A 16,399-nucleotide genomic window follows, 5' to 3' on the forward strand; every position below is an offset into this window, starting at 1 on the left:
ATATCTGACGTTACAAGAAAAATGAGGAGAGCATACTTTGTTAAAAACTATACAACATATTTTACATAATGATTCATCAACTGAAATTTCGTCATTTCCTGGTGTTATGAAGAAAATTTGATTTTACTTAACAAAACATGTCTTTCAAAAGAAGTCGCGTTTCCATTCCATATTATCCTCTAAGCTCGTGGGATGTTTGTATTGACTTCCGCAAATGAAAATTGTTGAGGTTTTTAATTTTTGAACTTAAAACATTGACAGAATAGAGTGCATTGTCACTGATCAAAAGGAAAATTGAAGTTTGTCCATAATGATCTTTGCCAGGGAAAGACAATGCCTGATGAATTTACTTAATGCAATAATTATACATAGTCTGTTGCCTAGGATACAAGGCATGTGACACACCATCAGTATTGAGAAAGCTTTCCTGTTACAAACACATTCATTTAGACATGCCGTTTTTCAGAGCGAAACCAAAATGCCTTGCTGATGTACTTAACAAGAAAATGCGGGGTTTGTTAAAAAAATGACAAGCAGTTTGCAATAAAAAGAAGACCGCAATTGGCAATTTTTCTTTTCAAGACAGTTGATGCCATCCCTGTTTTGATTTAATCTTCTTTTATAACGGATTCTTCCAGAAGATTAAACGATATTTCCCTTCAGCCTGTCATATTTCCCACTTAAGATGAATATTTAATTTCTCGTTCAAATCATAAATGAATTAGGATTAGAAGAGCATCTACCATTTTATAAAGCAGCTGCTGATGCATTTAAATCCGCCAAGGAAGCACCCTGTTGCTACATTTTCTATCTTGGCCAACTAAGAAAGACAGAAAGGCATAAGAAGCACGGTCGCTGCTTGCAACAGTCCTTCCAGCATCAGGAGAAGCCGGCTATATGAGGTAAGGCAGTTTTTATCAGCTGCTTTGTTGTGACGAATTTTCATCTTGATTCTTGCAAAATAAATATTGATTGTTGTTTGTCTTCAAAATATTGATAGAACCAATTGAATCCCATTTGATAAAACCGTCTATTTTGTATCTTAATTCGATGATTTCTAGAGCAAAAGGCTTAGGAGTGTAAAGATACAAGAGAAAAAGCTAAATGCCACAAAATTATAGCTTGTTATTTCAAAAAATGTTATTTAAATGACATTGTATCGAAGTTTTTAACACATAGATTAGAGGCTCCTTCCATAATATCTGCGACGTGAATAGATAAACTAAATGAGCAGTTAGGATCTGCGGTGTTGCAATTTCCTTTTGGTTTCTTGTCTCTATTCTCTTTTCTTTATAGTTTTTTAACCAGGTTTTAGTCGTTTGTGTCCTGTAGCATTTGTAAGTCACCCTGTAAAGAAGAATATGCGAGAAACTACAGTTAAAGCGATAAAAAAATCAGTCTATTACACAGCCTAGAATGGGTTCTTTTCTAATATACTTTTGCATCTTTTCTGCCTTTTATTGCGCTTTTTAATACTCAATTTGTGTAGCATGCTTCATTCTGAGACTCTTTTGAGAGTTTAAACTGTACACTATTTTTAGCTTATTTAAAGAACCCCTCTTTTATTGGTTTGAACACTGTTAAACATGGATGATGTTTAGTTTATGAAACTGCATTGCCAAAAACCTTTTAAGAAAGCTTTCTCTACATTAGTCAAGAAGATTAAGCAATTGACATACATCACGTTATACCAGGAAAGTTACTTCGATAGTTTTGAGTTTTTCAGATTGTAAATGGTTTCCCAATCAAGGGATTATCAGCCTCTGTAAAAATGGGCAGTGAAGAAAAATTGACAGCTTGTAACCCCTGTGTAGCTGTAAAATGAATGACATTATCAAGCTTGGTCAGCAGTTTATTTATGGGTTTGGCTTCACAAAACACTCTAACAAAAAAACCACAAATTATTAATCTTTTAGAATTTAGTCAACTGTAAAAATATCGGCACTACCTAATCTACAATACCTTCTCCGCTAAACTGTTCATTGGTTTTATCTATTTATCAAAATCATACGAACATTAGTCAATTTACAATCCTTCAAGTCTTTATACGTTCATTGTCCCTCTAGTAACAGCAATAACGTTTTCAATAGCTGCAAAAAAAAACAAATGAAACAAGGAAATCCAAATGTACATATTATATTTTCATGAAGAAAATGAGCCTATGCGTGCTTGGTAAAAAATAGTATCAGAAATACATATATTTAAACAAATGATAAATCAATAATAGGTTAATTTGCTAAGAAATTTATAAGAGTTAATAAGAAATTTTAAAACATAGCTATTTCAAGAATTAGTATTTGGTTTCCAAATGAAAAATTATTAATTTCTTAATCTCTAATAAGAGCGTGGTCAAAAAATTCTCGAAAAGACGATTACTGCATGTGTTTAATTTCTAGACAATCGCAAATCCTAAAGTAGATCCTCTGAATAGAAACACCCATTTTTGTTCTCTGAAGTTTAAGTTTGTCAAATCGTTTACCAGGAATTCAGAAACAAGTCTAGAAGAAGAGAGGGCTAGTGCTAGGTACAAATCATAAGCTCATAACATTATGTTTAATTTGCCTAATTTTATTTAACCTAATTGTGCATCTAAGCTATTTTTCTTCATTAAAAATGCTGAAAGGGCCAACTATACTGCTATGCCTGGCTTCGTTACTGAAAAGGATAGGCTAAAATCATGAAGCAAGCTCAGGACTGTAATTTGCGTTTAACTTCATCGCTATTTTCCAATATTGTATGTTATTTATTTTGGGATATTCGCAATACAAAGAAAATAATACTTTTTATTCTTCATTTACTTTAGGGTCCTGGATGTGATGCAGCCATACAGGAGCCTTACAGTCTTTTTGCTGATGTTATACATTGAAGCAGAACCTTTGATATGTCCGCCATATTGTCGGACGAAGCAAAATACCTACTGCCTTTGTGATACAGGATATGGCGAATATGGTGGGAAAAGGGAAGCAAGAGCATTGAATGTATTCGATCCAATGATTGACGTAAAACAACTTAACATATGTGCAAAAATTAGAGATCTTATCAGCTATATTTATAATGTAAACAGAGCTAAAAAATCGAAGCGTAGATCAAAAAGACTTATGTTCCATTGTAGACTAAGGATTCGGTGACCATCGACGCAATGCTTTGTCAGTTACTCTACATATTACTAATTGTTATTCAATACACTAGATAATTTTGAAGTAAACAGAAGATTTACCAAGGTGTCACACTTTAGTAATGGTTGGTGCTGCAGTGTTGAGCCATCTGAGATGGGAGCAGCTCCAGAAATAATTTCTTGATGAATGCGAGAAACTGACATAGTTCCATGGAACATGATTTGAGGGCTTTAAAGATGTCAACAGACATTGTAATTTTTTTCATATTTTCCTGTTGATCTTCTTATGCTATCATCTGCAATACGAACGTTTAGAAATTATTAATTTCTACGATGTTTCTGCAATGACTCTGTATTGCACATGCATAGACAGAAAATTCGGGTTGTGATTCCATAGGCACTTCTTTAATTGAAATGGTAGTAGTTTTCTGGATCACATAAGTTCCCAGATGAACGGTGTTTTCATAGCAGAGCAAGTGAATATCAGTATGCTAGACAAACTGGGTTAATCTAAAATTGGCTATTTCTAATAGCTCTATTTGTATTGATAGTCCCCAGGAGCCGCGCTAAAAAAATAAAAGTGGGGGGGGGGGGGGAGAGAGGCTCGAGTTGATAGAATTATTTGACTGAAAAAACTCTTGAAAAACGAACTAAAATGCTTCAAGGTATGTTATACCAATGACTTTACGCGATACTGGTTATGTAACGATACATTGGAAGGGCCGGCAGGAGGTTGTCGGAGGCCCTAGGTAAATTTGGAATAAGAGGCCTTCCTGAATATTTTTGCAACGACACCCTTTAGATTAGCCTAAAATACATTTTAGAATATTTCTTGCAATCATTTTCTTGCATTTTCCGTTTGCTATTTTTAAGAGACTCTTTTGTTATGGTTGATTATGAGGCCCCATACACTTATGAAATTCATGAAAAAAAAGTTTATTCAGAGCAAGAGCTTGAACCAAAAATAAGACATTACAAACAAATGGTGAGATCAAGCTTACTGTAGATGTGTTGGCAGCTTTTATGTTGTTTAGTTTTGAGCAATTTTTAGGAAGACCCCAAAGGGCTTATCTTTAAAAACTTTTTTAGAGTATGTGTCTCAATTATAAATTATATTCGTATATGAACTTGAGGCCTACCTAAATTGGATATTGTCAAGAAAGCACAGAGAAGATTTAATAGCAGTACCACAAATATAAGGCCTATACTCAAGAACACGTGATTTGTAAATATTTGAAAATATATAAGAGTGAGAAACACACGTGCTCTAGAAAGGAGTCCATGTTTAACAGACGAGCATTCAGGAATAGAATTAATGGGAGATTTTGAATTGAGATTAAATGAAATAAAAAGACCACTCAACACTTCACTCGTCAGTAATTAGTGGTGCTGCAGCTTACGTTACTGCTTAGAATTTTTTAATTCTATTGTTTCAAGTTGTTTTTTTCAAAATTGCTACAGAAGGTTGAGTAAAACCAACTAAATACGCTAAAAAATAGCAAGATAACATGATGAATATACAATATAATGGTTATCGACGAACCTGACGAATTTGATATAATGTCTGCACAGGTCAAAATTTCATTTCAAAGCAGGATTTCATTTCAATTTCATTTCAAAGGTCTGAATTTTTTTTTTTGATATTGTCAAAGATTGGCAATTTTAAAATCTATTTGGGATATCACTCTCAATTTTTCTACATTAATAGGAGGTGGTTTCAAATCATATTCCATTATTTTGCTTTAGGTTTTGAATTTGCACATTGAAGGTGTATGTGCATTTATTTGGGGTGCATGTTTCCTCAATGGATGGTTGATTTGAACCATTTTATGCTTTGTACGTTTTAATAGCAAGATACCAAAACAAAAGTACTATTTAGCTACCCTTTCCATGGCCAAATTATTGCGTAACAGATTGTCACAGTTACCTCGAATTTAGAATTATTCAGCATGCTTAAAATATCCGGAACATAGGCAAATCTTCAAAATATCTAGCTTCATGCTTATTTCATTCCATTTCTTTTCATTTTAAAACATTTATACAGGTAATAGTTGCTTAACAAACTTACAAACTGCCCTGTCAAAAATTTGTAATAAGCTGCATAAAGAATTAAAAGTAAACAAAAGATGATGGTTGTAATAACAAGAAAAATATTAGTTTCAAACTAAAATATCAGTTGCATGGACTTGATAGAAAGAGGGACAAAGTGACTAAAGGACCTAAGTCTATTTTTCATTATCTTTTGGAAACTTTATAAAACTTTCGTTCATCTTTATTTCTTTGTCAGAGTCATTTTCCTCTTCAAGAGAAGCTTTTTTGACCTGAGAAGGTTCGTAGTTGTTTAGAAAGTTCATTGAAACTAGATTCTGGAACTCAGAAGCCCCATCGTCCAGGCATTTATTCACATATACAATATCTCCGATTAATTAAATCTGTGACTGTATTCCACCCAAGCTGGTCATTTATATCTAGACATTCATAAGCAGAGATATTTATTGATCACAGCTATGGCTGCACAGTTTTGGATCATTGTGTAATTTCGAGCAATAATGTTCCAGATGCCTAAGTACAAAGTTAAGATTCCACGAGACTTCTATACTTTCATTTAACCTGTTGTCGATAGACGGTGCTGCTTAGAACAACGTCACGTACTTAAAGTCTAAGAAATCTTTATGATAAAGGTTTTTGATGCTTCTCCCAGCTAAGATACTGCTCGACTTGTACACCAAGATATGATAATTACAGAGAAAAGTTTGCCTTTGAATTTAAATGATTGCGTGACAGCTGATTTCCAAAGATCACCTATACTCAACCTGCTACAAACAACATCGCCGTTGTTAAACCATCCTAATTCGTATAAAACTCCAGTGAATGGAAGTGGTTTGGAGGAATTCTGAAACGAGGTGGCCAAGCAAGCAACAAATGTTTTATTTATAAAATAATGCACGGAAAAGTTGAGGATTAGTGACTCCTCCCAATCAGATTGCCCGTGGTACGATTAAAAACGTTTTAGGGGCCTAATATCTAGCAACAAGTCTTCATGCCTTTTCTTAAGGTATAAACAAAGTCAGAAGAAGACAACATTACCAGTACTTGTTTAAGCTTAGCCCTGATCTTTAAACCAATGCTTGTACATCCTACCCACAACAATCCGAGGAAAATCAAAACTGAACATCATATACCTTTAGAAACACAGAAAGAAAGAAATTGATGGCTTCATAGAAATATAAAATTTTGGCCACACAGCCTGATACGCCAAAGAATGATCAGTTAATTTTTTACAAATTGGCTGAAATATGGTCCTTGAAATGCCCGAAGCTTTTACAAGATTGCTTTTGACTTGACTTGGTTCATTAAACAATAGTTTTCTGATTGCACTTAGAAACAGAAAAGTTACAGTGGCTTGATGAACATGAGCCTACACTCAATTTGTATTTTTATAAATGCAAAATATTCTTCGTCTTGATAATATATTCATTTAACAAGACAATAGAAATCATTATTGCATAATCTTAATTTCATTTGTGCTCTTATCTGGGTTTTGTCAATATTACAATATTAATCATATCGACATTTTGGAAATTTTCCTTGCTTTCGTAAAATATTATAACTGATTTTAACTTTGTAGATGTAAAATCTCAGTATGTCCAAATAAAAAAGTCATCAATATAAAATTTACTTTAGTTTCCTGACCATTATCATTCAGTTTGAAGTATTCAAGTATTGAAGTGAAAAAAAAATCTTCAAGAAGGGAACGTTGTGTCAAGAGTGAAGGTTTGTAGCTTAAATTGAAGTTGTGTTGCAAATTGGAACATCAAATCTATGAATTTTGGTATGTCGCCAAGAAACACGAACTTGGATGTCGCAAAACTTTCCAAACGTTGTAACTTTCCATATTGCATCTTTAAAACGGGCCACGGCCCTTCTAATCCTTTTTGTCAATCAAAGTAAAAATACTCCAGTCTTTCACAGAGACTGCTCTTTTCACTTACATATAAAACACTGACTTTGCGACAAGAGCTTTGCATGCTTGGGTTATAGGGTTAGCTTTTTCCGATCTACGTCTTTATCTATAGCACTTAGTTCAAAGATGAATTGTAAAGATATAGATCCGTACAAATCTTGTGCATATTCAAGTAGCTATGATTCAAGACGGGAAGGGTTAGCTTTACAATATGTCCATGTAGATAAATAAATGCTATAATTTGACGATACTGTATGGACATTGATGTCGGCAATGAACTGGAGTTACAAGTTTCAAATTGAAAGGGAAATTTCTATAAAACTTGCAGCCTGAAATAAGCTTGATGCAGTGCATGTTAGATAGGCAAATGTTCTGCACATGCTGTGATTTGAAACATCATTAGAAATTGAATAGTAAATGAGGATTTTGTACATTTCTGAATAGCATTTCTTGAGATTAAAGATCTACTTTATAAACTTCATTTTTGTGAGAAACTTAAGACTTTTGCTAGATTCCCCCAAGCAGAACTATAATTTTCACTGACCCTTTAGGGTGTCAGACCCTTGGGTTTCCAACCCAATTACATCTTTCTCAACCGTCCCTGGTTTACTTAACATTTTCTTAGATTAATTCATTTTTCCCGAAGAGATGCTTATCAACAAAGAACCTCAGTGAGATGACTGACTTTCCTTAGAATCAACTGAAAAGGATTGACGAAGCTCACGCTAAATTACAATTATAATTTGAATTTGTCATATATATAACAACTCAAAATACATTAGGATTTTAGGACGGGGGGATGGGGTGTCTTTTTTGTTAGTACACATACTCAGAGAGCTCCTTTTCTAATCAATTTATGCAAAAAGATCTTTTGTTCCTTGAGTATATAATTTATTCCTTTAGAATTCAAATAAAGTAATTTTGTTTTTATTCTTTTTAGTGTATATTTGTTTCAATTCGAATACTAGTTTGTATGCATCATAAATTAAAGAAATTCTGTCCAATGTAAGTTAAGCACTCGGAAACCATGTTCAATCAGACCACATATTATATGTATGGACAAATATCACTAGTGGCAAATATCAGTAGCAACAACAACTTAAAAGCAATGTACCTAAGATTCAACGTGTCAAGTGTTGTGAAGGCCGAGAGGTAAACAGCGCTGTTTGGCGTCAACTTACTAAGTTTATTCTTCCTCTCAACTAATATCTGCGTTAACCAAAGAGTATGGGAAATAAGAAATAAGTGGCGCAGACGTGTCAGTAGTAGTGCCATGGGGAGCAAAGCGCACTACAATCTTCGTAGCCCTGGTGAGTCAAGTCAGATCTTTTGCTAGGAATTAAATTTATACAGGTTGATAATTGTAAGATAAACTTTTACGCAATATACTTGCAAAGTTGAACAAAAATATCAAATTTGACTGTTTAGAAGTTGAATCAACTTCAGTGAATTGTGACTGTTTTGTAATAATTCACAGAAAGTATCACAAACCGATCAATAAACAATCATTTCTTTGTCGGATGCCAACCTTGCAAACGTTGCTCAACCAAGTGAAAGTAGAACGGCACGCAAGAACTCTAAGCAACACAATTTATTCAATTTGGGATTGAACGAAAGTATTTTGTCATTAGGCAGTGGACTTTTTAAAGTACAGAGAGCATCCATACTTTTAATGGCCCAAACACCACAATGGCAAACGTTTTATTATATTTCCAATTAAAGAAAAAACAGGAGGATTTCATTTGAAGTTTCAATTTTCATTGAGAATTATGCCATATATAAAGAAAGCTACTCTATGCAATTCAACAATACCAAACTTAAAATTTCAAGGTTTTGTTTACGTACTAGCTAATGAAGTCTTTCCGCAAGTATATGAAATAGTATCAGAATGAATCCTAGTTTTTACAATCTATCTTTAAATAGGACACACCATCTCAAAGTGTTACAGGCTAAAAGACCTCAATCTCATCGATTCTGTTAACATTTGAGCTCAATCTCTGGAATATTTTTCATACTACAGATATGTAGTTAAGGACCATGAAACATACTATGGTTGAGGGGGATAAAAGTGTTTTTTATCGGAGGGGGGGGGGGGGGTTAAACTTGCTAAAAGCCAAGAAAAATGCCACTTCTTGTTTGGATTTCAGTGCATTTTGAAAGATATTTAGGGGCTAAACCCCCCCTCAGCACATCTGTCCCAATCCTCCTTGTGCTTTGAATTATGATTTTAGCACTTTCTATCACAACACCAGAAATTATAAATTTTGTACAGCAATAGCTAAAAAGGAAAACCAATTTTATTTATTTTTCTCTCTGGTTATTTAGTGGTCATTGATCTGAGAAGCTAAGGGTTGAATTTTAGATTGTTGATTACAATAGAGACTGAATATCCAAAATAAGAAAATAATCAACTTTTCAAGACTAGGTGACATTAGAGACTACACATCAGGGGCGGTCGGCAGTGCTATAATTACTATTACTGTAATAGCAATTTTTTTCAAGGCCACTTCGTGTGTAATGTAAGAAAAATAAAATGAAACACAAAAATTTTCAACCACGGTTCTAGTTGTAATTGCCTCATTCAATCAAACTATAGTAGCCGCAACAGACCTTTCATCAAAAGCCAATATACCACGGCATAAGAGGAGCCTCATTCTTCAGCCACAGATTGGCCATGCTATTACTTTGGCCTTTTTTAAGGCAAATGAAGAAAAACAATAGTACATTACATCATAAATCCCTTCGTTTGCAGCGCAATAGGCTTTGTTTGGAATGCAAATCCCGCTGCTTTGCTATTACAATCTCAGATTTAATAGCAAGAGAATCAGATAGGTGCTCATCTCGAGGAGAATGAAGTAGCTTGACGTGAAAAAAAACAAATCGTTTCGCGTCTGCTTGTATAGATGTATCAGACAGGATGTTTCAATGGCTTTCTTCCTTTTATATTTGCAAATGTAGGCTAATTAACTCATGAGCAGGGCCTTTGCCTCAAAATGATAGACGTCCGAACCCGATGTTGAAGTTTGTAAACAGCCGATTCAGATAAATTTTGACTTAAGGTGATTCAGACATAAAGTACATACTATTTCTGGCATTTTTAGTTATAGAGGATGAGGCCATTATGCTGCTTTTACAAACTTTCAGACAAACTTCTCACAGGGAAACTAATACGCTCTCAGGTACCCAATTAAAACACAGTGGCAATCTTGCTATAACACAGTGTACCTTTAATAGCAAGGGGCTTTCCCAGATGGCAAAGAGCCGCTGGGGTCTATCAGCCTCAAAGTGTAGCCACCTTTCACAAAGGCTATCAGCCTATGCGTAGACCCAGTATTCCAAAGGAATAGTTTAGTGGCTCCACCCTTACATACAGACTTTGAGAAAAGAGATATAGGTCCTAAAACAATCGTTTAAAAACTCACTAGTGAAGAACTCACAGGTTACATATATTTGTGGTAATAGCAACTTTATATCACTCCTCGCCGTCCCTGCTACACATACGCCCCAGAAGGGTGGAGATAGCATAACCATTTACAAGAAACTCTTTCAACTCAAACTTGGTTATTTGTTAAAGAAAACATTTGATATTGTTTATCATTTGTTTATCATACATACATTTTCAGTTTTGATTCCTCTAGGGCAATGCTAAATTTTCTTGTTCTAGGGATAAGTTTCAATGCTGCTAAGAGCCTTAAAAAGTCAGCAAGGCTGCCACAATCCTCAATTCATATATTATGCCAATGTGCATTTGCTTATTACCTCAGTTTGAATTCTATCCTTTTGGGGTCCCAAACCTTGTCACATAAACTTGTATATTTCATCATCAAATGTGAACAGGGACAAGGTATAGTTGCTAAAATGTGGCAAGTATGGCTAGCATGCCAGGCTGAGTTTTCACTTATTCCTAATATTGGAAAAAGTATATATAGAAAGGAGCTTTTTTCTTTGTTTCTTTAAAATGTTCTTATTCTTTAGCCTATTAGTTTTAAAAATTGGAAGAAACTGTAAAAGCCCACAAGATTTTTACCATAGGTATACATTTACAAACATACATTTAGTTGCTACTGCAGATCATAAATTCAGCTAAGATGTTGATGTTGACCTGCAATTTAAAAGTTTAAGTGAAAAATAAAATCTTTAGAAAGTTTTATTTAAAATGTTCAAAGGGAATTAAGTCTGAAATCACAAGAAAGCTTTTTCTAGGTAATGATACCTAAGCTAGAAAAGAACCATATCTGAAACACTGCCAAACCTTGACAGCTGGTAGGTCTATATATGATAACTGTGGTTCTTCAGAAAAACAATTCCAATCTTTTGCATTCGTATTTATGAAATGAAAGAAAGTAGAAATAACTTTGGTGCTGATTTTATGAAATTAGATGGGAATGATCAATTTGATGCAATAACTTTTTTTAGCTGTAAAGAGACTGATGAGAGAAGCAGCAGAGCTATGTCAACCAACTGATCAGTACTTTGCACAGCCACTTGAGGTAAATGGCAAAATATTTATTTCCTGCTCATTTTTATTTGCTTTTGTTATGCATGTGTCAGCTGTACAATGTACAGGCCTTTCAGGTGAATGTAAGTGATGGCTGTAGAGACCTACACTTTCACATACACACACACAGACAGACCTACACCTTCAGTCACATGTGGAAGATGAAGCTGCATGTTAAGATTTATTTGTTTAAATTTCTTAGCCACAAAACAGTTGCTTTGAAAGATCTGAATAATTCTAAAATTTTCCCAAACTTGTTTCAAATTTCCATCTGTGGTTAAATCTTATCATCAATTTCTTATTACAGTATTCACTTCTTACTGAGTTCAGATTGGATTCGGAATTATTTTTCAAAGGCATCAGCTTAAAGAAATCATTAAATTTTGATGACCTGCTACAGATCAAATTTTATTGCTTTCATTATCTCGCTTTACAGTCTTTTGGTTTAAACATCAATTTGTTTAATTGTCCATTGTTGTTTCATCTCCCGATTTTTTTAAATTGCCATTGTTTATTATTCAAAACATGCTTAGTTGATACCTCAAGTGAAAATTTGAACATAGAAGGCCTGATTATACAAATTTTTGAAGCAATAATCAAAATGTCTAAGACATTTTCTAGAAGAAAGGACAGAACAATTTGATCTTTTCTGATTTTCAAAGATGTGAAGGTGACGAAGCATGTCTATAGCGATAATTTTTCAATTTCATTTTTCAGTTTTATACTGATCCTGTGTTTCATACATATTGAAAGGCAGTGAAAGAAAAACTGCACAACATCAATAATAGTTGGCACCTAAAATTTTACCTGGCACCTAAAATGTCGTCTGGCAAATAAATTGTATTACCTTGCTGTCAGTATATGCTTCATATATTGGAACAATTAAAGAAAAATTGTCACCTATACTGAGGATTTGTCCCTCAGATTGTCTTTCTTTCTTTTAGTAGAGGTAAATATGCCTTTATGTTTTTCTTTGAAAGGATAACATATTTGAATGGCACTTTACTGTACGTGGACCTCCAGACACTGACTTTGCCGAGGGGCGATATCATGGAAGAATTCTTCTGCCACCTGAGTACCCAATGAAACCACCAAGTATTATGCTGTTGACAGTATGTTCATTTGAAGCTATGATATATGCATTCAAATTCATTGTAAGAGTGGCCCTTTCAGCTGTATAATTGATAACCACATTGCTGCATTCTACAATCGTGTTTTATTGTTCATGCCATTCAATAGATGAGTTTGCTTTTCTCTAAACATCATTAAGGATTTAGGAAGCCCATTGCATATGTATAATTCGAGATTTAAGAAACCAATCGAAGTCATCAATTAGCTGTTATTTAGCTATTGTTAAACACCTACTTTAAAGAAATTAAAAATGAAATGAAAATTGGGAGTAACAGTCATTACAATCTTCTTTGAAAGTTTTATGAATATTTTGCAGCCAAATGGAAGATTTGAAATTGGAAAGAAAATTTGTCTTAGCATGTCTGCCCATCATCCAGAGACCTGGCAGCCATCATGGAGTAGTAAGGATCTTATTATTTAACATTTTTTTTAAAAACAAGCCTTTCAGTGAAAAAGAAAATGATTTAATATATTAGATGCCGAAAACATAGCTACTTCTTTGTTATGGGAAAATTTGTTAATATGCCATTGCTGTTTGCATAAAAATTTCATGTTTATTTCCTATTTGATATGACAGTCCTAGGATAAAAGATATGGATTTCAAATATACCACCAAAGTAGTTCATAATTTCTGTTTAAAAAGGAATCATAATTCCTCATTTCTGGAAAAAAGAAAGTGGTTGAAGAATCTTTCATTTTCCGTTTTGAATTTTCATCCCTTATTCTTTGGAAGGGCAGTCTTGAATGCAATGAATTTGTCTGTGCCTTTACAATAAAGATTTAAAAACAGTCCAAAATAGTATGTTTCAAATTTGGAGAAAAATGGAATGGCTCACTTTTTGAATACTTTGCTTAGTTTATGTAAAAAGGCTTAATTACTCATTGCTAACAATGGGCCTTTGCGAGCGTGACGACGATCCAAACAATGGCAGTAAACTTCTACGGATGAACCAAAATTGAAATGTCAGACTGTCTAAAAATGCATTATGGGATGCTTGCGTAGCCCAATGGCTTATTGTCTTTAACAAAGAGTTTTATATTGTAGTCCGTACTGTGTTGCTTGCCATTATTGGATTCATGCCCTCAAAAGGTGAAGGAGCAATTGGAGCATTGGAATACAGAAGTGAGGAAAGGAAAAGGCTGGCAAAAAAGTAGGTGTTTAAGGATTCAGTTTTTGAATTATGATAAAAGAGTCATTTCTTCTGTATTATTATTTGTGAATGATTACTATGTGATATAGTATTGATAAAAGGGATACTGATAAAAGGAGATATGAAATTGCTACTATGCGATACTTTCGATACGTCGTGAGTGAAAAGTGGTCTTTAAACAACATTGATAGTTTATGATATTTTGTTATTTGTTTGTAATGATGCCAATTTGTTCTACAGGTCTTTTACTTGGGTTTGTTCTTCATGTGGCTCAGACAATGCGAAGAGCTTAGTAGAAAGTAAGAAGTTTATCTTACTTAGAAAGACTTGCAGAAAAGCAATACTGTATTGCGTATCTTAGAATCTGAGTGGATCGTTGCCATGCTTCAAAGTTATCGCTCACAAATTGAAATGATCTGGTGTGAATGCACATTTCTTTGATAAACAGAAGGCAAATGCTGAAAATTCACTGCCATGTCAGTTACCTAAAGTTGATGTATTGTTAACTTGACAATTCGAGCATCTGATAGTTGGTCATATGAGTTGCTTGTACGAGATTTGTATGTTTTTACAGAAAAAATCAGAATGTTTCTCAAGACATTATAAGCAGGTAATTGGTAATTGGTATTTTTAGCATTGGCAATTGGTATTTTAACTATTTTAAAAAGTTTGCCAAGTAAAAAATGCCTTTAAAGGCGAAGTTTTGTTGCGCGTAAAAGAAGATTGCCGAATGCAATAGGGTGGTTAACTCATAGAGATGGGGGTGAACCACAGTGATATGTAAAGCATTACATACAGATTTTGTTAAGAATACATCTTATCTGGTTTTTTCCATTGAAATTAGGTAACAAAAGGGATGGAGACGCGGAGGATGAAGCCATTGCAAGCCAGATCAACTTTGTCGTAAGTGAACCTCTTTAAGTTTTTATCATTCACCATCATGTATAGTGATTTCTTTTGCCGAAAGAAATTCATACTAACCTATGAATAAACTTATCAATTATTCATCTATAAAATAATTTCAGTCGATGTATCTTACGAAATTTGTTTGTTTTTGCCTTAACTCTCATCGTGCATTTTGTGTTCAAAATAGCTTTGAAATAGCCGCAGGCAACAGGAATTTTCGCATTTTCGTCAATTTTTCCCACTGGACTTGATAAAACGCAACGAAGAAATAAAGCTGTATTTTTTGGCCCTCTTGTTTTGACAGCACATTTTATTAGTCACAAAGTTTGGTCCCCTGTTTGTCAAAATGTGTGGTCAAATTTGAAGACATTGAAGACAACTTCGCTTAACTCGTTGGCAAAATCGATTCGGTTTTGGGCAAAGTTTCCCGTCTTTTGTTTAATTGCATAGCTGTTCTATTTCCTATCAAGTTGAACACAAGCTTTTTTTCCTTTCAACCAGCCAGTGATTACGTTATATTGCTAATATTTATTATTTCTACGTTTTTCTGAGTGGATATTTTTCTCTTCAGAGCCCACCAGAGGAAACAGCCTCGACAGCTGGCAAAAACAAAGCACAGAAAAAAAGCGATGAAGAAAATAGTCGCATTGATGCATCATCGTCTGCAAAAGATTTTGCCAAGGAAGGTAATGAAAAAGGGCCTACCATCAGTAATGGTGTTGATTTAACAGCTGGGAATGAAACGAATAAAGGAAATGAAGAGTTTGTGCCGTCAGATACTTTAGAAGATGATGTCGATCCGCCACTAGAAATGCTTCGAAAAGATGGTGATGATGAGCCAGGAACACAAGAAGCGGTTCGACGAAGGATTAATAAACTTCCCAAGGTCGAAAACGCTCCTGAAGTGGATGCCAAAAATAGAAGTAGCACAAGTAACAAAGAGCGTGGTGGAACTTGTATCGTGGCCCTAATATGGATTATAATTCTGCTTTTAGTTATCTTGATTTTTAGGAGGTTATGTATGGATATCCTAGTTATCGATGGAAAGTAGTGCACCAGGGTATGTTCGGGCCTTGCATGTCAAACATTTAGACAGGAGCTGCCGACCATGGGAGGGACTTGTGTTGATTTGGTGGTTCGGTGACAAATAAATACAATCTTATAATATAATAATGCCATCAAATAAAAGTTTTCGTTTTAAAATTGGTAAATTTGAAATTTCAAGTGTATAGTTTTATTTGAATTGCTATGGTCATCAAGCAATAAAATTTTCCTTTCCTATAAATGTTGAAACCCGTAGCTTATATTTAGTAATGTTTTAGTTTCACTCAAAAAGGATTGTTTTATGTAGTCGACTGTTAAAAGAAGTTCGACACTTCTTACGTCCAAAAGGGACTTATTAAGCTTCTTCGCATAAAGTTCAATATCAAGGTAGGCTAGTACTAAATAAAAATTCATAATCATAGATCTTGGTGTTTTAATATCCGTATAAAAATATTTATTGTGAATTCTGGTACAAGTTATACATAGACTTTCATGATTCTATTACACAATTTTAAAAATATTATTCTAAACGTCATTAACAAAAAGATCTTTTCTTCTCGAGATTTTTCTGGCGAAATCTATATTTTGTC

The 16,399-nt window shown here is 34.0% G+C and overlaps 2 protein-coding genes across 2 annotated transcripts; both read left to right on the forward strand.

Annotated features, from left to right (window-relative positions):
- Nucleotides 1–451: 451 nt before the first annotated feature.
- Nucleotides 452–3,552, forward strand: LOC148958476 (uncharacterized). The gene is made up of 2 exons (XM_089112670.1): nucleotides 452–902; nucleotides 2,804–3,552. The coding sequence occupies exons 1-2, from the start codon at nucleotides 898–900 to the stop codon at nucleotides 3,126–3,128; spliced, it is 330 nt and encodes a 109-aa protein (XP_088968796.1). The 5' UTR covers nucleotides 452–897; the 3' UTR covers nucleotides 3,129–3,552.
- Nucleotides 3,553–8,174: 4,622 nt separating this feature from the next.
- LOC135685256 (ubiquitin-conjugating enzyme E2 J1) lies at nucleotides 8,175–16,354 on the forward strand. The gene is made up of 8 exons (XM_065201126.2): nucleotides 8,175–8,389; nucleotides 11,496–11,569; nucleotides 12,558–12,689; nucleotides 13,025–13,109; nucleotides 13,754–13,859; nucleotides 14,100–14,158; nucleotides 14,704–14,762; nucleotides 15,337–16,354. The coding sequence occupies exons 1-8, from the start codon at nucleotides 8,353–8,355 to the stop codon at nucleotides 15,814–15,816; spliced, it is 1,032 nt and encodes a 343-aa protein (XP_065057198.2). The 5' UTR covers nucleotides 8,175–8,352; the 3' UTR covers nucleotides 15,817–16,354.
- Nucleotides 16,355–16,399: the final 45 nt, after the last annotated feature.

This window comes from Rhopilema esculentum, chromosome 15 (genome assembly GCF_057945365.1).
Source record: "Rhopilema esculentum isolate cy_ngs chromosome 15, ASM5794536v1, whole genome shotgun sequence".
Lineage (NCBI taxonomy): Eukaryota > Metazoa > Cnidaria > Scyphozoa > Rhizostomeae > Rhizostomatidae > Rhopilema > Rhopilema esculentum.

Excerpts from the sequence above, each read along its gene's own strand:
- LOC135685256 (XM_065201126.2), top strand. The coding sequence starts at position 8,353 with ATGGGGAGCAAAGCGCACTACAATCTTCGTAGCCCTG. Across the intron at positions 8,390-11,495 it reads CTACAATCTTCGTAGCCCTG|CTGTAAAGAGACTGATGAGA; the intron begins GTGAGTCAAGTC and ends AACTTTTTTTAG. Across the intron at positions 11,570-12,557 it reads ACTTTGCACAGCCACTTGAG|GATAACATATTTGAATGGCA; the intron begins GTAAATGGCAAA and ends TTTCTTTGAAAG.